The sequence below is a fragment of the Poecilia reticulata genome, linkage group LG15 (assembly GCF_000633615.1).
Source record: "Poecilia reticulata strain Guanapo linkage group LG15, Guppy_female_1.0+MT, whole genome shotgun sequence".
In the NCBI taxonomy this organism is placed as follows: domain Eukaryota; kingdom Metazoa; phylum Chordata; class Actinopteri; order Cyprinodontiformes; family Poeciliidae; genus Poecilia; species Poecilia reticulata.
In genome coordinates, this window is record NC_024345.1 from 14,774,901 (window position 1) to 14,800,254 (window position 25,354).

Here is a 25,354-nt window from a genome sequence, read left to right on the forward strand (position 1 = left end):
AGTTAACAAGTATTTTTTGTTTTGAGGCAATGACATTCCACTGATCTAACCAGGCATTAGAGATTCATAGACATGGACTAATATAAAGGCTAGCCTGCGCTGAGGGCTGTGTTTGGGATTCTGCTCTGATCATCAGTCAAGCCAGGCCTAACAAGCTCCAAGGCACCAAGCCATGCCATCTGTGATGGGCACTGCAGCTACAGCATTCATAAACTCCACTTTGGATATGCAGGATGTGTCTCTCCTCAAGATGAAGGAGGTTTACTGAGCTCTCATGGAGTGATCTTTCAATTGAGCGACGTGTGTGATGGAATCAAAATGACAGCGGCCCCTTCAAGATTTCAATATGTGTCTAACTGGAAATATTCAAACTGAGCACTTACAGGTAAGATGGAGACCTTGGGGAAGTTGTGTAAAGTCTCCCACTCTCTCCGAAGGTAATCCAGCGAGCCCACAAAAACTATAGGCTTTAGTTCATGGTAGTGAAAATTGCTGGCTCTTAAAGGCATCACCAGGTTTCGCAGCCCCACCAAAGCGGACGAGACATCCCCAAATATACAGACCACTACATGGCCGCTCAGCACAGTCATGGAGGCTTCGCTTCGAGTCTGCAGGGAAACAGAAGGGCATGGGTAGATAAGGGGAGAGGAGCACAGAAAGGAACAGGGGGGAAAAAGGTGTTCCAGAGAAGAAAGAATGAGACAATGCAGTTGTGCATGGATGTTACTTTCACTTGTAAAATAAGGTCCGAATCCAAATCTTGAAATTTGGCTTCATCACCAAAGTTTAGCATCAACACAAGACGATGTTTAGCTAGGAACTGTTCCAGTCAGAAGGGAGTAGTCTTAGAATAAAAGAACTTGCGTTTGTTTTGTAGGATATAATTCAATCAGGCTGAAAAATGCAACATCAAGCTCACACCTTGTAAAGATAATACCTTATTCTTAAATAAAAATAATAAAAGCCTGTTTTAACGTCTGTCACCTGTCACATAAACTCCATGTGTGTTTTAAAATCATATTTTAACTTAAATTTGCTTCTAAAGTTCAACTTTGCAGACAACACAGAATATGTTTAACACCAATCAGGGATGATATTATGACCAATGACAGGCGAAAAACAATGATTACCTCATCACTACGGTGGCAGGTGGGAGACATCACACAGCTGAATATTATAATCTGACGTGTTAGAATTATGAAATATTGGCAAGAGTAAAGTTTTCAGCAACCTTGTTAATGGCTAAATCAGAGAATCTCTTTTATGAGTTGTTCCCAGTCTGTACTGTCATCCCAAGGTAGAAACAGCAGTGAAATGGCAAAAGGGTTGATTTTGCATGAGCTCCAGCTCCAGCAGCTCAAATTACTGAAGTTAGAGCGAAACGTTTCAGAATATATGAATAAGGGGCTCAATGTGGCTGTGGTGTTCAAATGTTATGCCTGAACGGTGTGGAATAAATATAATAGATTTAACTTATAAAGAACAAAAAATCATTACATTCATAACAGTTTTTAGGAACCAACTTCAACTCATGCAAACTTTGATCCGACACCAAAGTAAATCTTTAAAACCAGCAGGTTCACTCAAGTGTAAGTCACACGAAAGAAAAACAAAACAAGTTTAGCATTACTCAATTAAATATCAATGAAGTATCAGTGAACATCTGTGTGTATGTGTGAAAAAGATTGAGTGGACTTGTACACAGGAAATTAAATTAAACAAACTCACCTTGAAACAACAGAGAGGCAGTGAAAAAAATTTCAGTACAAGTTAGAATATTTTTTTTTTTGTTACTGCAGTATTGATCGGAAATGTTTGCTCCCAAGCAAAAATTGTTTATATATCTACACACTACAGAATTGCAGCTGCAGAGCTGTGAGCAGAGCACACTTACCAGGATGACTTTCTCGATTTCTTTGGAAGGGCACCAGTGAAACATTCCCGTCGAGTCGTACCTCTTGACGTTCATGTCCATGTTCTCAATTTGTTCATTTCCAGGAATTAGGAGGGGATCATGTCGACTGGAAAACAGATAATGCTTTTGTTTAATGCAAAGAAAACTAATTTCCAATAATTCTCTATACTTATGCACTTGAACAGTAAAATAAAAAAAAATTTAAAAAAAAGAAACACTGCCGGTGACAAGAATTGGCCAATTTGTTGAAACCAGATGGACTCTAAAAAACTTGTTTTTTATGGAGATTGTGTTGCATGTGCCCTAATTAAGTGCCATCAGGTCACGCTGACAACATTTACATTTAGTGTGGAAGTTGTTACTGTGAGAAGACTCCAATATTTTGATCTGTAAGATGTTCAAAAATAAACCAAAGAGCTCTTAGGAAGGAAACTATATTTTCTATGGAGGCATTGGAGTTGATCTTCCAGGATACAACAGAGGGTTAGATGTCAGCAGCTATCTGTAAGTAAACTGTTTCACAGAAAGGTGTTATTAATTTATTCATTTATTACCTGATGCTGGATTTAGAATTTTTTGTCTTTTGGGAATTTCACAGCATTTTTTTTTTCTTTTTTTACTATTTCACCATTATTTTAGTAAGAAATCTCTTGAATTAAAATTGGGGAACCCCCTGAGGGTTACACCATTGTAGTCTACTGTGTACTAAACAAATAACTAAAATGTACAGACAATTAAAACAGCATAAAATTCACATAAGAATAAGTGAAATAAAAGAAAAATTAAATAAGTTGCAATTAATGCCTCTTACAAACGAATAAATAAGATATGATGTAATTGTCTTTCATTCATTTAATTTCACTTTTTTGTATTTGCAGCGATGCAAAGAGGAAAAGCCCTGAACGTTTGGTATGTTTTGGAAAAAGCATTGTACTATTTTAGTATACAAATGTTATTGTTAAAGACTGGTATATTTTAAATACGTGGACAAAGAAAACAGTATTTAGCTGTTATTTTAGAGAAATTGGAACTGGTATCTGCTACAAAATCACAAATTTGTGCATTTTTAATTCTAAATCATAAGGGCCTCAATGACAAAGTATCATTAACCCATCTTTTCTTCTTGCTGTCAAGAGATCAGAGGCCTTCTTTGCTCATGCTGGAAAGGAAAAAAAAAAAGCTTGAGCTTTACAGTCTTAATGGCATGACAATGCAGGAGCAATTACTGGCTTTTACCCTCTTTTTCAGTTCCTGCTGCCATGTAGGTAGCAAATGCTCAGACAGGCTCTGATTTTAAATATTTTAAGAATTTGTCTAATCACATTTTGCTCTCTGAAATGATGACCATAAATGTTTTAGCATCATGTCACAAACAAACAAGCTTAATCCACACCAGTGGGTTCCTGAGCTTCATCCAGTGTAACACTGACCATGAAGGGGCAACAGTTGCAACCAGTCTACTGTCCTCTCGTTTATTATACCAGACACGTTCTCACTTTTTCACAGCCGAGATGCAGAAGTTATTGTATTTACTGTGTAACCCAAATAAGGAAGCGGCAAGAGCAAACTCCTAAAACACAGAACCGCTGAGAGACAGACGTGAATATTATGGGAGAAAACGTCCCAAGAGTTTGACATACATCTCTCTCTCACTATCACTTTCTGTTTCCTCTATCAACACTGCCATTCAATGACAAGGCTTTGATGTCGTCTCCTCTTTCCCTCCAACCGATTGGAGAGAAAGCAGGAGTTAAATAAAAAAAGCTGTCAATTAGCCACCCTCTCTTTCCAGCCCTCGTTCCCCCTCTACCCCTCCATCAGTTAGAGCAGGTGATAATAACACTGACAGCATTTAGTGTTTTTACACTCAGCCTGAATCTTTCATCCAGAGCTGCGTGTTGCGCCAATCAACTCCGCCGAGCGCCCCTCCACCCCTTCTCTCCTTCCGTCACTTCAATCTGCTCGGCTCAGCTCGCCTCCTCACGCGGGCTGACTAGCGCATGCAGGCGGGCTGCCGCTCCACCTCGCTCTGCCAAGACAGCTATCTTTCACAGAGCTGTCAGCGGTGTGACTGGCAGCCTGTCACAGGCTCCGTGCACCTCCTCCGCCTCCTCCTTCCCCCTTCCTCCTCCGCGCCTCGGGCTGAACCTACCACAAGGCTCCGGGAGAGCAGACACTACGTCTGTGCTACAGGGCCACGCCCAAGGGATATCAGCTGCCGAGGATCCTGTGACATCCTCTGATAGTGGAGGCGTGTTGTCAGTCATGCCCCGTCTCAAATGCTTAGAGGTGTTAAAGCCATGAGTAGTGTAGTTCATTATAATCTCATTCTATAGGATGATGCTGCTGAACAATACTATTTTAAGAAATAAACACAACCCTTAATGCAAATTTGTGATTGTTAACTTTTTTTTTCCGCCAAGGACATATTTGTTTAGTAACAAAACCAAACTTAATTCCGATATCAGATTACAAACCAAATACTTTTTCTATTTTGTCTTATTCAGGGTTGAAATTTTCATGACCAAATTCCATACTTTTCCAGACTCAAATTACCACAATTCCTTATTGTTTTTAAACATTTTAAAGTGTTAATACACAAGGTTTTTTTACATTTTTTTTTATTTTATTATGAATTTACAGAATATTTTATTGAGCAATAATACAAAACTAGTAAGAATGGATGGATGGGTGCTCAAAATACTCAAATCAACTTCCATGTCAGCGTTTCCAAGCAGCATAGGATCCTTTAAAATTTTTCAAAAACACTTTTAAGGAGCACAAGCAGTAATTCCCTTACACCCTTTCTCCCTCCAGTACCTCATGCCCCGTTCTCCCTTTATTTCCAGCTCTTTCCCGCTGTATACATTTCAAACAGAGTTGAGTTATTCCAGTGCATCAGTCTGCAGTCACAGGCTGGGGATGGGCGTGCTCCCCCAATCCCTCCCTGCCAGACTATGAAGGCAGCCTCTTGCTTTGAAAATTTCCCCATCATGCAAACTGACAAAGGCATACTTTTCAAAAGCCCACAGCCAATCTGTTGATCATTATTTATTTACAAAGACCTTCAGGCAGCAAGTCCTATAAAAAAATAAATAAATAAAATACTTGATACGTATGCTGGCTCTTCTGCTAGCTCGCTATTGTGTTTTCCCTTGCCTTGATTGGTGAATAAAGTTTCCCTGGGGCTACCTCAAGCGATCCCTCTTCATTGTGCATTAAAATTCATCTCATAAAGTTAATCTGTTATATATATATATATATATATATATATATATATATATATATATATGTATGGTATGTTAACAGGGGCATGGGATTACAATGGATAATGTGATGTTCTGCTACGGGCAAAGTTTTAAGAGAAAAGAAAATCTACACATATAACAGAGGACCTGTCATGCCAGTACCCAAGAGCCAGCAGTATACAGAAGCCCCCCTAAAGCAGAGAAAACTTTGACACCACTTTGAAGTGTTTTGGAAACTGAGTAAATAACTCGCAAGGATTATTATCACTGTGAGATCAAAGCAGAGATGCATATATTACATGGCAAACAGGGACCATCTCTTAAGCAGAGCGGGATGAGAAGAAAAGGTTTTGTGCTTTAAGTTAGGCAAACTAAACAGCCTTTTAAACAAGCAGTTAGCTGGAAATGTGCCAGTGTCTTGTTTTTGTAGGGGTTTTTTTCTTCTTTTTTTTTCACCCTCTAAGCAAGGGCATCCTAAAATGGTACTCCGTTGCAAACTAGACTGAGGGGTATGACTCTATGTCGAGCTAATGGTTTGGCAAGTGTAAAGGCTTATTAAGTCCTTGTTTTGTGGAGAACTGAGGGGGAGGCAAGCAGGCAGGCAGGCAGGCAAGTATGCCGGACAAAATCACACAGGCACACAAGAGCAGAAGGAAGATCGCTGCCTAAGGGATCCTAGGAAAAAACTAACATACAAAGAACTATGGCAGAATATGAAGACAATACAGAACAATAAGGCATCTGTAGATACAATAACAACAAAAGATATATACGTCTTTTCGCTTTCGTGTAAACGTTTTATGAGTTAATTTATTATTTTTGCTCTAACAATTAAAAAACACAACTAGTGTAGCAGCATACATGAAAAGAACAACAGTCAGGTAATATTTTTAAAAAAATAAATATGAAATTTAAATTGCTATAGAGAAAAAAGTGTAGCAAACTGATTCTGTGTTGTAGCTATATTACAATTGTAGAGTGTTTAAGAACCATTATTAAGAATATGCTTGAGAAAGTTTGAAGCAAGGATTTCATTTTATGCCAATGTTTAGCGACAGCGCTAAGCTCAAGCTTGCTAACATGCTAGCAGATTTGACAGCTAGCAATCTGAGCTTCTTTTAAGTCTGACGAAGTCATTTCTAATTAACACAATGTCTTAGCTGTTTTTCAGGTAAAAATGTTCCATGCCACATTGTTAGAGCAGATTTAAAAGGTTCGTCCAGCTTTAACTCTAAAGAAACTTTAATGCCAAAGTCAAAACATGGTGGCAAGCTGCACATTTTAAACCAAAGGCGTCTGCTGCCATTGCATAGCACGTTTTAGCTGTTTACATGCCACCTTGATGGAATAGTTTAAGAATACCATTTCTGTAACTATTTAGGCATTTCATACATAATTCTCACGTTTTTGTTACGGAACTTGTTAGTCATGAATATTACCTAATGCTAAGGAGGACCCAACATTCATCAAACTTATGTTTGAGAAATGTTGAAATAACTGCATATATATAAATAACTGAAACTATATTCTTGTAAATAAAGAGTATTTGGTATTGATCAGTTTGTAGGTTTTAAATATCTTAAGTAAGGTGATTCTGGATGAAAAATTATACATGCACAGCATTTGTCTGGTGTTTTAATTTTTTTTATTTTATTTGTTCTTTCAAATCAAATTATATAATTGAACACAATATTTTGAGTAAGCAAGTTAAAAGTGTTATTTAATTTTGTTGATAGTAAACCATTTAAAAATTGGTTGGATTTTGATTAGATTTTTTAAATCTGAATCTTTGTTAGTCAAAAATATTGATTGAAAGCTGCCCAGATAACAAGTAAGTAAATCGGTACACATTATTTTATGGTTAAAGTCTAAAACAAATGTACTGGTGTAAGCTGGGGCTTGCTGCTGTGCATCTGACACAGCCTCTCAGTTAGAGGTGCACAAAAAGAAAAAAAAAAAAAGATTAAAAAACACTGCCCCTTTTATCTTTCAAAATCAATTAACAGCAGTTTAATTCCACGGGACAGGATAAAAGGAAGGTAATATCCAAATTCATATTTGATTGCGAGGATACATCTTGCATATGGCCTTAAGTACCAGAAACAGTACTCACAGGGGTTCCCACAATAGAGCAGTAGCCTGAGGGCAAAGTAACCATGCAGGTCTCTCTGATTGGTTGCCGGTGTCATTAGTGCCAGCATTGTTTAAGTAGTACATGCGGACCAGACTGGAGGAGGTGACAGCTGGGACTTTAAAGCCAGAGGAGTTTTCAAACGGCTCCTCACAGCTGCTTTTCATGACAGAAATATTATTTCAGCTCTGTCATTAACAGCTGACAGCATGCCACCCTTAACAGTCAGAGCTTAACAGGGCACTTCTCCTCTCTTTTTTTTTTCCTTTTGCCGAGTTTCTTACCTCGCTCTTCTGCCACTCCTAATTTGCCCCCTCCCATCCATTGAAACTCCCACCATCAGCAGCATCTCTGTCAGACACAAATTTTACCCACCCTTCTTCACTTCTATCCATCCATCCATCCATCCATCCATCCATCCATCCATCCATCCATCCTTCCTCCCTCCCCTTTTCTGTTTGAAGGCTGCAAGGGGAATAAGATCATTGTCTCTTACCTCATCATTTTGGGCGAGCAGTTGGGCGAGTTTCGCATCCCCCCATTGCGCTGCTTTTTTTTGGGTGAGAGAGTAGACGGATGCTCATCCTCAACTGCAAATACACGGGCAGAGTGTTAGATCGGGGAAAGGTGGCTGGGAAAGTGAGTGATGGACCGCACATAAAAAAGTAGCCAGCTAGCAATCAGTAATTGCAAACAAAATTAAACACTCAAATAAAATTAAATATTGCATTAATAAAATCTAAACAGAAGAAAAGGAAACTTAATGACTCTGTGTCAAATTGAAGATATATAGAAGAAGCATTAGTAACAGATAATGATAAATCTGATAAAACCCAGGAGAGAAAATATGTATAGTAAACTAAAATTGACATTGAAGGCAAACATCCTAAATATGCCTATATTTACGTTTCTTTTGAGGTACATTAATGTACAGAGAAAGATAAACATCTAAGTGGACCTCAAGCACTTTATTTATGGTTTCTGGCCAAACATGTCGCTTTACAACCACAATATTCAGTGTATTTTATTGGGCTGAATATAAAAGACCAGCAGAAATGTACCAACTGTGAAGTGGAATAATATACAAAAAGCTTTTACACACATTTTCATCCCATCTAAGGGGAGATATCACCACATCATGATGCTGCCAGCTCCATGCTTTACTTTGGGGATGACGTGTTCAACTTAATGTACAGTGTTGCATAATTTTATATTTATGCCTGAGCTTTGGATCTCTGCAACTCCTCCAGAGTTAAAATTGGGCTCATGGCTACTTCTCTGATAAATTATTTTCTTGCAACTTCAGTGAACTCCTACACATCCTCCTGGCAAGTTTGCATTTCTACCACCATCTTTCCATTTACAAATGAGGGAATTGACAGAGCTCTGTGAGATGCTAAAAGCTTGAGATATCTTGTATAACCTAATCTCGCTTTAAACTTCTCCACAATTTTCTCCCTGTTACGTTCCTTGGTTTTTATAAAACAATTTGTTCAATGATGTGCATTAATAAAACCCCTGAGGCGTTCACAGAACAGCTGGATTTATACTGAGATCTAATTACACCCAGATGGATTCTATTTACTAACCAGGTGATTTTTTGAAGGCAGTGGGCCGCGCCGGATTTCATTTGTTGCCCTCATAGCAAAAGCAACTGAATACATTTGCACTCCATGGTTTTCAGATTTTTATTTTTGAAAAATATTTGAAAACGTGTTACTTTTTTTTTTCTATCGTTTTGCAACTATACACTGCATTGTGTTAGTCTAGTACAAAAAAATCTAACAAAGTGCATTCAACTTTGTATTTTGAAAGAAGGCAAAAAACTTCTTCAAGGCACTTTTACCTTCAATAATATTTACCATTATAAGACTCGTACTATCACTGTCAGTGGGGCACAGACAAAAGCATCAACAATGAAATAAACGTGTTGTGGAAATGAATCTTAAATTCTTAAATTTGATTTTTGAAACATAATTGCAGGTCCTTCTGCAGAGCACCACTGCTCCTCCACATGTTTATCTCCAAGATAAAAGAGGATTTAGCGTTCAGCTCACATAATAAGGTGAAGGAACATTAACAAGCTATGGATTAGTGGGCTATAAATTCTGAAAGCAGCTTGTAAATGCACATTATCATTGAGTATAAGAAAGTCATGACTGGTGTTATACGTTTTAATGAGATGAATGATTTCTGTTGAAGTTCGATATGTGTGTAAAGCTTCAATGCATTCGCAGGACGCTGTTCTACAGGCACTTTTCTCCTAGTTTCTTGTCAGCTATGTTTAGCTTTGTTGAAAAATTAAAGTCTTTTAAAAAAGAAAAAGAAAAAACTAAATAAATAAAAAACTCTTTTGGGTCTCAGAGCCAGAGTGCAGCCAAGACCAGCCGTCTGAAGATTTCAGTCACGCTAACAGCAGTCTGATCTTCACTACTGTCGCCTTGTAGTTTTCAAGAGCTTTCAGGCAGGCATCCACATACTCCTCTCCAATCTGCGCTCGCCAAGCCAAGTTCACCGTCACTTCAAACCCCCATCAGTCCTTTGGTTAGAAATCAATAACACAGCATGATATTAGTGCAAATCGATGTGAACGCTGCAGGACGCAACTGTTCCGAGCATGTAGAATCGTATTATTATTTGAACACCTGATCTTGTGCAGCACTTAATTCTTCTGGTAAAAGATAAGAAATATGACTTTGTCATTTTATGATATTTTGTTTGTGGAGATGGACTTTCAGAGTATCGAACAACTTAAGCTGTTTTCACTTTGTAAATAATTATTTCTCCTTAAATATAATGCGTCATTTTCCCCCATAGTTTCTCCTCTTTGATTTAATTTTATTTTAAGCAAAAACATTCTGCACTACCTTTTGTCCATAAAGATTTGATGTGATGTTTTTTTTGTTTTCAATTATACATAAATAACACTTTAGCATGTACATTTTTATAAGCTTTAAATCACATCCTAAAAAGGTTTTCCCTGAGGTTTTTTTATCCTCAAAGATCACCATGTCTGCAACATTTCTCAAAATAAATTTAAAAAGTAAATCTTTTTTGGTGAATTTGTTTTAATTCTTTTAATTGTTTTCTAGTAGCTCAAAGGTCAACTAGTGAGATAACTATTAGATTGGGAGACAAATCCGTGCAAAACGGCACGGGCAACGACAGCTGCATCGGCAGTCGAGTGAACAGTCGTGTAGCAAACAAGAAACGGGAGAGGTGGAAATACGGAAAGATGCTTCCTGGTAAATGGGGACAACATATAGTGCCTAATGTGACTAAGCAGCATGGAATCAGTGTGTTGGTAGCAGCATTTCACCGGCAGACGACAGGCCTGGATCGGGGGCTGGCCGTCTTCTCTACAAGACCTGAGATCTCGAGGCGTGATGGCGCAGGGTCAGCCCCGGGTCCCAGCTCCTTAGGGAGCGAGCAGCCTTTACGATAATTAACAAGGGGGATGCTGGCTGTTCCACAATTGACCAGGAGGTCTTAGTTGGGGTGCAGAGCATTAGGAGGGAATGCATTGGAAATGTTGGAGACAGAAATGGAGCTGGTGAATGTAATTATCAGCTTTAAAAGGATCGTCTCACTACATTTGTTGCTGTTAAACGGGAGGAAAAACTGAGTGCAAAAGCCTGTGTTGGTCTCTACTTATCGCACTTATTACAAGTATGATTTTACTTATTAAAAAATTGTCCCAATTTATATACAGTATAAGAATTTCAAAAAATATGTAAGGTAGCTGTAATGATCAGTTTGCTCCTTTTTTAATTTTTTTTTGCTTATTTTAGTTTCAACTAAAAGCAGAAGCACCGAGGTCATGAGATAAAAGCAGTGATCACATCTTTTTCCCCCTGAAATTGGTGTTGAAACTCTAACAGAAATGTTCCTAGTGACATTTACTTTGCATTTAGTGGCAAACATGAATTAATTAGAAGCTTCTCAGTTCTGTTTCTCATTTGTGCTTCTCTCTCTGCTAACACAAAGCAGAGACACGACTCAGCTCAATCCAGTCAAATCCAATCAGGCGTTGTCATTTCAAGCATAATGTGTAAAACAGTGCTTTCATTTCGAGAAATACGAAACTGCAACTAATAATTTATAAATATTACTAATGCAAAACCTTTTAGCCATTAAAGATTTATTGCTTTCCTTTTGGGTTATGTATAAAGATTAATTTCAAACAAAAAAATAAAATAAAATAAAAATCTTTGTTCTATTCCCAAACAGTATGCTTACTTTCGATTTTGCAAATGACAATCACCAAGTCTGGTGACAAAGTGACATATTTAACATGATCACATATAATTTGTATACATACAGCTAATGTTCATCCGGCAATGTGACGAGAGACACACGCACAAACATACATATAATCTGACTATAACTGCAGTCTTGACCTGTACATCTGAATGTACTGCAGAGGTCACAGCACACTGCGAGAAGACAAACGAGGAATGCGAGTAAAAGATCTGCTTGCAGAGTTGATTGCAAAGCCCTTTTCTTCTGTTTGGTACAAAAAGATGGTTGGTTGTTTGGGCGAGAGAGCAGGCTTGGGTGGCCCCGGGCAATAAACAGACGTTTATCCCAGCCGTCAGCTGCCGCCTTGATTTACAGGGCGCCACCGATAGCTCCTGGATTCATCTGGCCCTTGTCAAACACGTGCAGCGTTACATGGTGCTTACCCGCCCTGGCAGGTCCACTGTGCATCCTGAACAACCCAGACGGCAACTGTCCCTTCTTGAAATGCTAATCGCGTGATGGTACTGTCCTGCATGCAAACCTTATCAGATCGCCGTGTCCCAACGTAAACTGGATGATGAGGTGGGGGGGGGGGGGGTATCAGTTAAAAAATGTTTACTGTTCCACGTGAGCAAAGCTGGCTTTGCTTTAAGTGTTAGCTGCATGAACAAGCTTTGTTCTTCAACTGCGTCGCCACAGCAATGGGATTGCTCTTTAAGCCATGCAATTTAGTGTTAATGCAGTTAGAAATACAACTGATATTGATGCAATTTCTTTTAGTTCTGCTCAAAAGGAAGCCATTATTTGTTTTCAAAAGGAAAACAAAAAATGTTTTAAATATCAGTGTGCCTCATAAGTATAAAAAATAAAAAAAACATAAAATGTTAAACATGACAATTAGTCTTTAAAAATAAAACTTATTCTTATCTGATACAGTGACAAGTAATTAACTTAGCAGTTTTATACTTCAGATTTACCTAGATTGCAATCAGCTTTGAATCGAACGCCAGCCTCTTTTTGGCTTCCACTGTTCCGTGGTGTTGTAGCGCCATCTGCTGCTACATGCAGCACAATACAAAATAGAATAGAAGAATAATTTTTCATGGAACTACATTCCATGCCATTCAGAAAACACAAAAAAAAACTTATCTCTACTATCTATAAACACCAAGAATGCATTAATTTATGGTTAATATGTGATTAGATAAAGTAGTTACGGTTATGTTTACTGGTTTTGTGAAATATTTAACATGACACTTTTTAATTTCAGCTTATATCTACAGTTTGGCTCCTTGTACGACACAAAGACAACAGAATTACATTCTAAAGGAATTTGGGACAAAAAGCAAACACTATCTGACGTGATGAGGGTGGCTACAGTCTAAACACAAAGCTAGAGCAGAGTGGAGAAGGGCAGAGAACACACTTACGTGATCTGACAAATCCATTATACTTATATTTAGCTGAGGAGACTGCAAAGACAAGTAGCAGGTCACACAGAGGGACACATCAACACAAGAGTGGTGGAAATGATTAAACCAAAGCGAAATCAGATGTGTTATGATTTAAGAGGATGAGGAAAAAATAAAAATAAAGAGGAGACAGAATGACAAAATTCAAATGGCAGTGCTAAAAAGTCAAAGGTTGATGGCAAAACAAAAATGGAAAAAGTAATCATAAAAAATGCACATTTATAGTGAGTCATGCCTTTAGGAAAGTGTATTAAACTTGTAGAAAGATGAAATGACGTCTAATGGTAAATTTAATAAAATTTCTAAAGAGATAAATGTAACATTATGCATATAGTGCAGGTATAACTTTTTTATATATAGACGTACTGTATATATTTTGTAAAAGATAGAATGTTGTTACATGTGTGTTTAAAAGTGTCAGGGATTACTTAGTTTGTATTCAAGACAAAAAAAAATACACAAGAAGAAAAATCATTCTGTATTGGATGGAGATCATGCTACACCCAAACTGACAGAGCGCTGACTTCTTCACACGTGCAGTCCAGACGGCTGGCACAAACACACATTTTAAAAACTGGGATCTTTCCAAATGTGAATTTAATGCTGCACTTCCAATCTTGAGAAGGACGGACCATGTTCTCCGTTTATGTCCGTGCTGTTAATTCTTCAGGAATTACCGCTTTTAACCTTGACCGGCAAGATAGTAAAAACTGGTACTTCCTCAAACTGCTACTGCAGTGGGCACTTGAACGGAGCGCAGAGCTGCTGAAGATCCTTGCTCTTTTTTTCCTAAACTATCCCCCAGCAAATAAAGGTCACAGCGAGGGCCCAGGGCTGACCTATGACACAAATCTTCAAAACAGGGACCCACAGTGGCCCTGGCATCTGTCTCCAGCAATCTGCCTGCACCACATAGGCGGCAGACTAACTGGCTAGCATCTGGGGCGTACTGCAGCATCATAGGATGAGGGGTTGTGGGGGGGCAAGCCTGCCTGGTGGACAGGAGCTGTCAAGGCAAGTTTGGTGACAAACCAGCAAGGCTGGGAAACTGAAAATGCAAACATAATTTCTGTGTCAAAACAGATAAAAATCCTTTGGGATGAGATGTAGATTCACACACATGCTTAGACACAAAGATTAAAGTGAATGCACTCATAATGCGCTCTCCCACACGGGCCTGGGGGCTGTAGAAACGCCTTAAAGCATCTTCATAGCCCAAAGTCCACAGTCCATGTCCATGCGTCTGCTACATATGGGCTCCTTTCTCTTTTTTTAAACAATCCATGTTGGAACCATTTCACATATTTTCAGAGATATTTTTTTTATTATTATTTTGGTGACTATCTGCTCACAAACAGAAACAATATGTGAACAATTAAGAGGAAAGCATTTACACAAAAGAACTCAAAATGGTTATTTAGGTTAGATTTTGATCCCTTTCATTCATAATTTTTTTTTTAAATTGCTCTAAGTCATCTATGCTGCATATACAAAAAAACTTTAATTATTTTTCTAATATAGCTTCATATGTCCACACAAGTGAACAAGCGTAAAGTCAAATAAATAAGTAATACTCTATATAGGAAGTCAGGATTATAAAACAACATAAACTGGCCACATATTTTACTGTGTTGTAATATTGTTTGGTAACTTTTTTAATCCCATTCGTGTCTAAAGTCAGCAATTTGTTTCCACTCTTTAGACCCTCTCTATACTTTCCTCTACTGAAATGTATATTTTAACAAACAATTCTACAGAAATTACCAAAGTATCGTTTATCACACCTAACATACAGGAAACTGGTAACAGAAAACTTTTTTTTTTAATCTGTTAATTCAACATAACTACCTCTCAGGGTTTATGTCATGTACTGTATGGTTCCAATGTTTAAATCGGAAAGACGAGTAACCACACAACTGAATTAACCTACAACAAATGTTGAAGTTATAAGAGAGTAGTAATAAATTATGTTGATATAACCCCATTATAAAAGGCTCTGTGTGTGTGGTATACCTGCCTTGAATTGGAGCACCGGCTGTACCAACTAAAAAACTCTGATCCAATTCATCAACTTCAATGAAAGTCTCTAAAATCAACTTGTGATGAACAAAGCTGCAGTTATTATAAATAAATCTATCTTTTCTTCTCCATTTAGTAGGAAGGGGAAATCCAACCACCCCTGTTTGACAAAGCCCAGTACTCTCCATCACTAAAGTCTTTCTTTGTTCATTCAGATTTAAAAAGGGAAAGAAATCTAAGACAGAGGAGGCTTTCCCTAAATCCTACTGAGGGTTGAAGGAAAAGTGAGATCAGTAACCATGTAATGGCCAGTAATTGGTACCGAGGGATATCAGCACAGGCCCAACTACAAGAGGCCAAGCCAAACTCATCATGCTGTGTTTGACACTAATCTAGGCTGAGTCGGCAGACGGTGGGAGAATGTTGAAAAGGAAATCAGATCTGTACGTCTGAACCCAAGGCTTTGATAGCAAGGCTTACTGCTGCCATGTCTAATTGACAGACAATTTAGTATTTCCACGTCCTCTTGGTAAGTAAAAAGGAAAGGAAGGTCTAATCGGGAGCTGGAGTCCTCTCACCTTTCCTCAATAAATCCAACATCACTTTTAACTTATTTCACTGCTTTGCTTTTTTCTGCTCTTTTTTTTTCCTTTCGATACAAAACCTCATTTTCTTACCATCCAGTATTTATTTATTTTTTTTCATTTACCCAAATTGTTTAGTCCTAATGTGGAAAGTGTTAATTGTGACCCATTAAAAACCATACGCAAGTTATCAACAAAAAGAACACTCAAAATGCAGGCTGAATGAGACATTATCAATACAATCTCATAAACTGTCTTATAAATGATGAAAATTACCTATATGTGTGTCAGATACACGCATCACATCATTAAACCCTATAAAAATCTCCTAAAAACTTTTTTTTTAGTTTGTTTTTGCCTTCTATCTGAAATTTTGGCAGTTTTCTAAAGTACTCAGGTCTGCTTTAATTAGTTAACTTACTGGTCAAAAAGCGGTCAAATGTGAGATTTTTTCGATTATTATTATTCTCTGAGATGTGCCAAACTAGCCACAAGGCAAGGAATATATTTTGGTGAATATAGGAACAGAAGAAAAGCCTGAACCATTAACGAGGCCTTCAAGGAGTTCAGGAGCAGCATAGTGTGTGGGAGGAAATAACTTTCTTCAAAGTGCGCTTTGCACTTTTTCACTTTCTAGAAGCAGTAAATATGTGGGGGAAAAAAGCACAAAAAGAAGTCTAAAAACAAAAGCACAGTTTATACACTGCACTTTTATTTTACATTCCTGGACCAGAGTCTCTAATAAATAATTTCCTGCCCTGCTTCTTATTTAAAAAAATAAATTCAATATTTGCACAGCTGAACAAAAGATGCAGAAAAATGTTAAAAAGATAAAAAAAAATCTAACCAAAACATTGTATGAACTTAAAAGTCTCTTAAAAACATCAGACAATTATGCAACAATCAGCAAATTACAGCAATACAATCATTGCGAGTGAACCGCCATCGATGTATGTGCAGAAGTCTTACCTTGAACAGTTAAAAAACATTTAACATCACGCTTGAGAGGTGACATTTTCACAAAACTGCATGACTGACGCAGCATGCGGTAGCCATGTATCTAACACCTACAGTACTGTACAGTGCCACCACAGAGCCACACCACCACTTACATTATAACCACTCAAAACTACCATTTTGAAACATGATGCCGCAATGTAGAGCAACAAAAATAGCTAATGTGTAATCCTAAAACAAAATTCACATCGGCCACAGCTTCACAAACTATGGTGTCACAAAAAACAGGTCACGCCACGTAGACAACACACAGACACACTGAACACCTCCGCATGAGAAAGAAAAAAAAAAAAACAAAACTACACATCACAGACATGTAACGGCATGTGTTGGGCGGTGTAACTTACAGGCACGTAAAGTGGTTGCGCAATCATGAACAGAGACAGAGGAAAGTGGGTAGGCCCTCTGAAGGGTGTCCATGTTACTATGTACACTGCCTGACATGCAAGAGCAGTCTCGCTCTGAACGGCCGCAATCAAAACAACATGCCAGTTTCATTCGTTTGTAGACGGACATCTTGGCTACAGTCATGTTTTGGGATGAGAGGAGAGGAAAAGCAGCAGGTTAATGGCAAAAGGAGAAATATTCATTTAAGGGGAAGTTGGAAGGTAACTGTATCAGAAAATGCAAGCCTTAGCTACCTGCTCCACAGACTTGAGCCCCGGTTTACGTCAAAATGCATTTTTGAGATTGCAATTTACTAATTAACTCATCGAATTTAACTCAGTTTTGCTGTTTGACAAAGTTGAAAAGTTTTCGTAATGTATCAATCGGATGGGTTCTGGAAAACTGCCTGATTCTTAAGGAGGTCAAGCTGTGTGCTAAGGCTGAAATAGGTTCAAAAGACAAAACTATGTAACTATGGGAAAGAGAGGCAGAAAACAAGGTGAGAGTGAGGGGGGAGGCATTCAAGGAAAAAGAGGCATGAGCAATATTTTCAGCAGCAAACCTTATATGTACATTCTTTCATACATCTGTACATCTTCTATCTGTTTGCCTTCGGAGCGGATCACGTACCTGTATCCCATCATGCAGCCGGAGGCTGTGTCCATGGCATCACACTACTCTACTTTACTAGACTGGTCACTTCATGCTTTTTCCAAAGCCTGCAGTTTCACTGCTCCACTCCCCAAAGGGTGTTCAGTCTGCTGGCCATGTTGATTGGTTGCTAATCTATTGTATAAACATTTAATGGATTACTTTGGTGTTGTTATGCTGTGTTAATGAGATCTGGTCAACTCTGAAGGGAGAAATTGCTTTTTTTTTTTTTTTCCCGGTAGAAGGAAAAATCAATGATAAAGTCAACCTGTTTAACAACAGTTTAGAGCTTTGTTGCTTTTTATGACTTGTGGTATAAGTTAACTAATACCAAGTGGCTTTATTCAGGTACAAACTTATTCAAAGAATTGCTTGTATTATTTGAAATGTCACTTTTGATTAGAGCTGCACCAAGCAATCTGCTGAAACTGTCTGATTTTAGACCCTGACCAGAAGTCAGAAACTCTATAATCTAATCTTTTTTCTGATCAATGATTTCCTCATTTGAGCACTGCCACATTGCAGAGAAACTCACTGTTCGCTACTTTAATGTTGCAAACTCAGAGAAAGTTATTTTAAAGAAAACCGCATTACATCAGGATCTGTATTTGGTGTAAAGATGTTCTATAGCAACAGTAGTCTCACATTCAGTGTGACCTCACCTTTGTTTCCAGTACAAATAAACAACGTCTGCTCACAAGAAGGCTACAAATAGATACTTTGAATACTGTTCTTATAACTACTGATACCAAAGGGAGGTAGTCCATTCAATTTGCACTCTAAAACCAGAATTTCTGAGTTTGTAATCAGGAAATCTTATTAAAAAGACCCTTAAAGTAGGAATTAAGCAAAGTCTGACTTCCCAGGCAAATTGAGAACAGCCTAGAATTTGATTTGTATTGGTAAATTACATTATTTGTTACATAAGTAACATTGCATTACCTTAAACTTATTGATGACCAGTCAACCACAGATGAATGGCTATGAGTTGGTCTGCATTGTATGAAACCTTGAACCCAAGGGGGAGCAGTGAAAATCCCCAGAGCTGCATCTGTAGATTGCTGTGACTCTGGGCAGAAACAGTCCATGATCCCCATTCTCTCAATGGAGGGGTGCAAACAGACAGCACAGTAATACAGTCTGGCACCCGTGAAAAGACACTTTCAACATCCATGACCCATGACTCAGATTGGAAAAGCAGATCTTGAATGAAGCAGTAGGTTTAAAATACTCGGCAGAAGGCATCAGGGACTGTTTTATTGAGTAGCATGCACGTATGCTTCGTGAGCATATGAACAGCATGCAAAAAGTGCAGTTTTGCTGTGAGCAACAAGGAAAGGAGATAACTGTTCACATTAATGAACCAGTTCTGGGGGGAGGCATGGGCAAACAGGTGCAGTGAGACTGTAACATCATGCTGAATTTGTTGAAACTCAGAGTTTTTGCATGGCCACTTGGTACACAGTATATATAAGTAACAATGAGGATTTCTAATAAAATGGAAAGGGAGAGATGGGGAACAAAAGACATTCATACATGTACTCACTCTCACACACACACCCACACGCATACACACACACACACCCACACACACACACACACACACTCTGGCAGTGTCTTTCACTTCTGACTTCACAGATAACCAGATGCTGGTCGAGGACCATGAGCTGTTCATTATAGGGCATCTCTGACTGATGATTCAACATAACATAAACTGAGTTAAAATGTCTGCATGGGTGTTTGATAAGTCCCTCCCTTGTACAATTCACCGGAGGACATCACATTCAAACAGAAGCATTCGGAGATGATATGTTGAATATAAAGGATGTCCCCAAGAGAGCAGCATTCTGATGTAAATCCCCTCCAAAAGCTTTGTTTTTTTTATTGTTCAGCAAGAGTGCAAGGAAAGTGATACAGCTGGCTCAAATCCTTTGAGCAATGAACGTATCATGTAAACATAAAACATCAAAGAGTACAAAATGATGCAACACATTAGGTGTGGTTAAATCTGTAAGACATGTTCAATTTTTGATGACATGTATTTGACAAATCCACACATCTATCCTTGTATTTTTGCTGAACAGCTTTCAGGAGATTTGAGTTTCCTCCACAGACGACAACGTTTACATTTAGTATTGTACATGACTGGAAGAGTATCGCCATCTAGTGGCAGCAGAATGCTATGACACTTATTGTTTCTGCATTTCTAAAGGGCTTATCACCCAGGGCAGCGAGTCTAAAATATAAAGAGCCCAACGACTTTCCAGATTTGAAACGTGCAACACTGTCGCAGCGGCATTTCAAGTCTGAAGGGAGAAGATGATCTTTGAAAACTCAGCCAGAGTTGAGGAAATATGGGGGCTGAGATCACAGGAAAAAAGTGGGACAAGAAAGAGACCAGATTGTTTTGATTGTGTTTTGGCAACTTCGCTTGTTAGGATTTAACAGAACTTCCCACATGGACAATTTCTGCTCTGTGGGAGAAAAAAAAAAGGACAGCCGCACAAATGTCCTTTTGAAAGAAAACAGGTCAATTTAAATGTCACCAGCTCTTGCCTGTATACAGTTACACTTTGACATCTTGTTTTTTAAATTATTTTATTGCGGGATAATGACAAAAATCTCAGCGCAGATTGGTTTCTACATAAAGAAGATGAGATTAGATTGATTCTCAATTTGTGACCAAAAACGGCAAAGGTCGATAGTCACATCCAATTAGGTTGAACTTCATTTCTTTTCTTCTAAGCTAGTCTGTGTGTCGGTAAAAGAAAATAAGAGAAGCCCTGTTGTTGGTTTTAAGTTTGATTTATGCTCATTCGCTTTGGTCTGGTCTGAGCACAGTGTAAGAAATGAGAGGCGAGGAAAGGGATGCAGAAGCTACACTGGTACATGCAACATAGATACAATATACTATTGGCTAAAGAGGAAAAATATAAAACACACTGCACTCTGGGTAATAAGACACCCATTTTTGTTTTACTCACAATAAATCACTACCAATGAGTAGTTAAAATAAAGAGGTGTTTTCCAATGGCAGCAGGGAAGGAAATACATCAAAAGTTTGTCACTGGTCATAAAGAAACATGGAAACAAAAACAATAAAGGACAACAGAACATGATATACCAGAACATACTGCAGGGCAGGGTTCCACAGCAGAGAAGGAACTGATGCCTCTACAAATGCAACTTTTGGAGCAACTTACATAATATCATTCAAGATATTGTTGTGTCCACAACATATTATGAATCCTGATTGTTTTTACTACTTGAAACATAAGTGGCAGATAAAACAAAAAAAAGCAAAAAAATTGAACATTTTAAGAGTGTATTTTTAATCTAGACAAATTATGGTGTCCATCTATGACAGCATTTTAAATTATCTAACGTTTACCTTTTCTTTTTTGTTCTGCCAATTTTATAATATTAACAAGTCTATTTACGCTACATCTAAATAAAATTTTACACACAAAAGTTCTGCACCGTATGCTGTCAATGGCTATCATGTACAGCACCCTCCACGTTTTTTCAAGATCCCTTGTAAAGGTGTATAACAATCTCTACAACAGTTCATATTTTATTGTGATATCACAACGTCACACTGAAAAATCCTCCATCAACCTTGTTTATCACAGCTCCGGTTCTTTGAAATTCGTCAGCATCAATAGTTTGAGTTGACATAAAAAATCTTTTCATTTAACTTCAGTTTCTTAAACCATTAAATAAGCCTGTTTATCCTCACTGAATGGTGTGTGAGTTGAAAGCTCCAGTGTATGATCGGTAAGGGTCTGGTGTGTGTGTGTGTGTGTGTGTGTTGGTGTGGCTCTGCACCAATAACTGGCCAACGTCCTCCTTGTTTGTAGTTTAAAAACAATCACGGCAGAAATAACAGCTGCTTCAGTGAATACAAGTCAGTTTATAAAATTAATTTAGTTTTCAAATATTCAAAATGGTTTAAAGAACAGGAGTACTGAGGTGACAATAAAAGGGACGTTTGACTTCATTGATGTAACACAGCAGCACAAGAGGGCTGCATGAGTGTCTGAATACAATATATGACCCCCGGGGGTGAATAATAAGCTGATAGAAAAAGTCCCAATAAGTTGGTTTTGTTACTAAAGGTTGCAGTTGCACATGGAGTCTGTTTGCAACATTTTCCTCTGAATAAATGTGTGGAAACATTTATACCACAATCTGAAGTCACATGTGATTGTCTAATACTGTGCCTGCCCATGTTAATGTAGCATATCATATCATTTATACATATTTTTCAACCACATTTAACTGTGATTCTGTCAACATTTAAATAAATCATTTTCCATCCACAAAAAAACCCCCAATGCAAAACAGCAAATAAATGGAATTCATTTAAATGGAAAAGTCACACTCACTGTTAAAACATTTTAAATAAATTGGTTTCCTCAAGTTCCTAATGACTGAAATTAGTCCTATTTTAGTTTATTTTCAGTTCAGTCTTATCATATTTGACATTCACAGCATACAGGGTATTAAGATGCTTTGCTGTTTAAGTAATTAAACTTGTACACATTCACTGTATACACATTTGACTTGTTGGGAGTTGGCACCTAATATGTGGCTATAATTCACATTTCAGTTTCGTAATTTTTATCAGAATTTTATTTTATGATCTGCAATAAATGCCAAATTTGATTGTCGAAACTAATTAATTAAAATAAAGTTGATTTTGATTTTTGAAGGAGAGATAAGTCAACAGTCATCAATTGGTGGAAAGAATGTCCTTCTATTAATCAAATAGTTAAGGTTTTTCTAGTAGACATTCCTGCACTTATGAAAATCACTATTCATCTGGCTAACTCAAAAAGCTTATTATTTTTGTCTGTCTCATATTGAAGAGTGTCTAAGTAAAAAGTTTGATGTAATATCATATTTACATTTCAGAAAAATCAGGAACTCATAAATAACTGAAGCTCCTAGACATTGAAAAAGTTAAAATTACATAAAGAAGTTTTAGTTACATTTACTTTATATAAAATATGAGTATTATGCACATGATTTTAAGACTTTTACTCCTCTAAGTGTGGAGGGTGATGTACATGAAGTTCTTTAGAAGAGTAGCTGATCTCAACAATAACTGTTTTCATTATTATGTAAAATGACTTGGTAATATTACATTATATCTGAAGATATTTAATATGATGTAGAGCTATTAGAGTACAGATTGCTGGATATACTGCTATTGTTTCAAACATTACTAAGAAAACTTGTTCATTAAGTCTGTCAATAATTACATTTTAAGTGCTACTGCAATTTGATATATTGTTTTTATTACTCTTTTCCTTCATTTTAACTTATTCTTGGTGTAAAGTCATTATTTGTTACTTACACTCAAGGAAAGATGCACTGTGACGACAACATTTAAATATTTACCAAAAGACAAAGAAACTCTGGACAAATGAGCCTACCATAATGGATGATATGGCAGTTCAAATGGGACCCATATCAAACACTTTCCTATGAGTATAATGGTGTGATGACATAAAACACATTAGCACTGAACAGAATAACAATGGCACAATGAGAGGCTTTTAGATTTGTGTTGTAGAGACCTGATGTGCTAAAAAAAAGAGACAAATAAACCCACAAGTTGGTTTAGGGATGGGAGGACGGGGAGGAAAAAGGTGCCAGTGGTGTCCAGTACCAGGACAGATACTCACGTCGTTTGCAGCCACACTTTTTGATCCTTTTGGGGTCTGTGATATCATCGTGACAAGCTTTGCAGTAGAAAAATGCTCTAAAAACGACAGGAAAATGTTAAGCACTTCAATTCCTCAATCCCTAGGTTCGTTTAGGGGGTTTCTTTTCCATCAGAGATGCATAATTACCGCTTTACTTCTTTGGCATCGCTAGCAATAAAGAATCCCAGTGTTCCCTCCTGCAGCTTGACGTGATTGCCTGGATTGATGAGGATGCTGGGAAATCAAGGACATACAGACAGAAAAAAAAGGCTTGTTAATGACCAGACATTACTCAGATCATGCCCACAACATGCTAATCAAGAGGAATGGTACACACACTTGTTAAGGCTTTCAATCTGACTGGGACAGTGTTGATATGAACTGAGTTTCAGCTTTCTGTTTACTCCACTCTAATTTAGTGGTTTAACGTGTGTCATGTTAGTAAGAACAGGTATATCTCCTTGGCTTTAGGGCAATTTGTGTATGTGATACTCACACAGATGGACAAAATGTGCAACAGTATGATCGGACACTGAATTTTAATTCTTTTCTCTCTCACAAAATGATACTGGATTGGTCAGTGGGTGAGAAGAGGGACAGAGAGGTACAAGTAAAAGGGACGAGGGCAGAAAGAATTAAAATCATGGCCATGGAGTGGTTTTAGTCTCAGCACTCAAATACAGTCATCTTGGCAAAACAAAATTTATGTTATGATGACCACTGAGACACGACTGCAGTATAGAGAATGTACAGTGTAATTGTTTCAGTTAGTAATTGACAGCAGGATGCAAGGGAATGAACAGCTCTTTCTGTCAACTTTTGTGAAAATATATTCGAGTAATATACAAAATATGTTATTGGTTACAATAAAAGATGAGAAAATTTTAAATAAGTCCCCTTTAAAGTAGTAGTACCGTTTAAATTAATATAATAAAAAATACAAATTTAATATTTATATCTATTTTTCACTAGAACAATGTTGCATCACAGGATATATTCTAATATTATAGAGTTGTTTTTTTTGGCGAGTGGATTCAATTCAAAACTCTTACAGTGATTGGCTGTATCATTCCCCATTAATTAGACTACAACACAGAATACACATATATATTCTGTAATCACATACACACACTCATACACGCACACGCACACGCACACACACACACATACACATACAAGCACATACACGCACACACTGGTCATTAATGGTTACCTGAAGGCAACAATCATCAATGATATGGGTGTCAACTAAGGTTTTGAAACATCGAACCAACGACCCTTTAAAAATTACTCCGTCAAAATATAAGCTCAGATGACAAATTATTTTGTTTTGTTTTTTTTGTCTCTCATACATTTTCTTTAATAATAGAAAAAGAGGAGATATTTCCTTATTGTCTTGATTTACATTAATAACTATAGACACATGTCAGGCAGTTGATTTAAAAAAATTAACACAAAACAATCTTTCCTCTGAGCTCTAGAGACAGTAACATTGAGAAAATAAAACAAACATCAATCAGCCATAACATTATGAACACCCACTTAATATTGAGGATATCCCCGTTTGCCAGTAAAAAGGCTTATTTGTCCTGGACACTCAGATCTTTCAAAGGAAACATCTGGAGGTGTCTAGTACAAACATTCTGGGTCCTGAAGTACATGTGGTAATGTTTTTAGATGTTGTGGTTGTCCCGATTTGCAGATATAGACAAATGTTTTGGCGTCACTCGTAAGGATGTGTAAAAAGCCTTAAAATAAATATCTTTCACTTTGGTAGCATTACCTTACACTGGTAAAAGTACAAAAAAACTAATAAAATGTCTATATAACAACCATAAGATCCCATCTATGTGCCAACCAATCAGTACTTTGGGACACACAGAAAAATACAGTGCTGTCCCTCAACCATTGAAATAAACACGTAAAGTTGAGAAAACTCCACAAAAACTGAAAACTACTATTGCTCAGTTCTTT

At 37.5% G+C, this 25,354-nt stretch overlaps 1 protein-coding gene across 43 annotated transcripts in view; it reads right to left on the reverse strand.

Annotated features, from left to right (window-relative positions):
* kcnma1a (potassium large conductance calcium-activated channel, subfamily M, alpha member 1a) overlaps positions 1 to 25,354 on the reverse strand; it is a 159,275-nt gene that overhangs the window by 21,711 nt on the left and 112,210 nt on the right. For 10 of the 43 annotated variants that reach the window (XM_017308933.1, XM_017308934.1, XM_008429463.2 and 7 more), the window contains 5 exons: positions 23,528 to 23,614; positions 23,360 to 23,436; positions 7,791 to 7,884; positions 1,895 to 2,021; positions 384 to 608 (listed from right to left, as the gene is read on the reverse strand). In XM_017308933.1, the coding sequence (XP_017164422.1) occupies positions 384 to 608; positions 1,895 to 2,021; positions 7,791 to 7,884; positions 23,360 to 23,436; positions 23,528 to 23,614 (610 nt within the window). Of the gene's footprint in view, positions 1 to 383; positions 609 to 1,894; positions 2,022 to 7,790; positions 7,885 to 12,513; positions 12,595 to 12,966; positions 13,009 to 16,975; positions 17,150 to 20,650; positions 20,660 to 23,359; positions 23,437 to 23,527; positions 23,615 to 25,354 lie in introns of all 43 variants that reach the window. The other 33 variants (XM_017308931.1, XM_008429456.2, XM_008429468.2 and 30 more) reach the window with 14 other exon arrangements.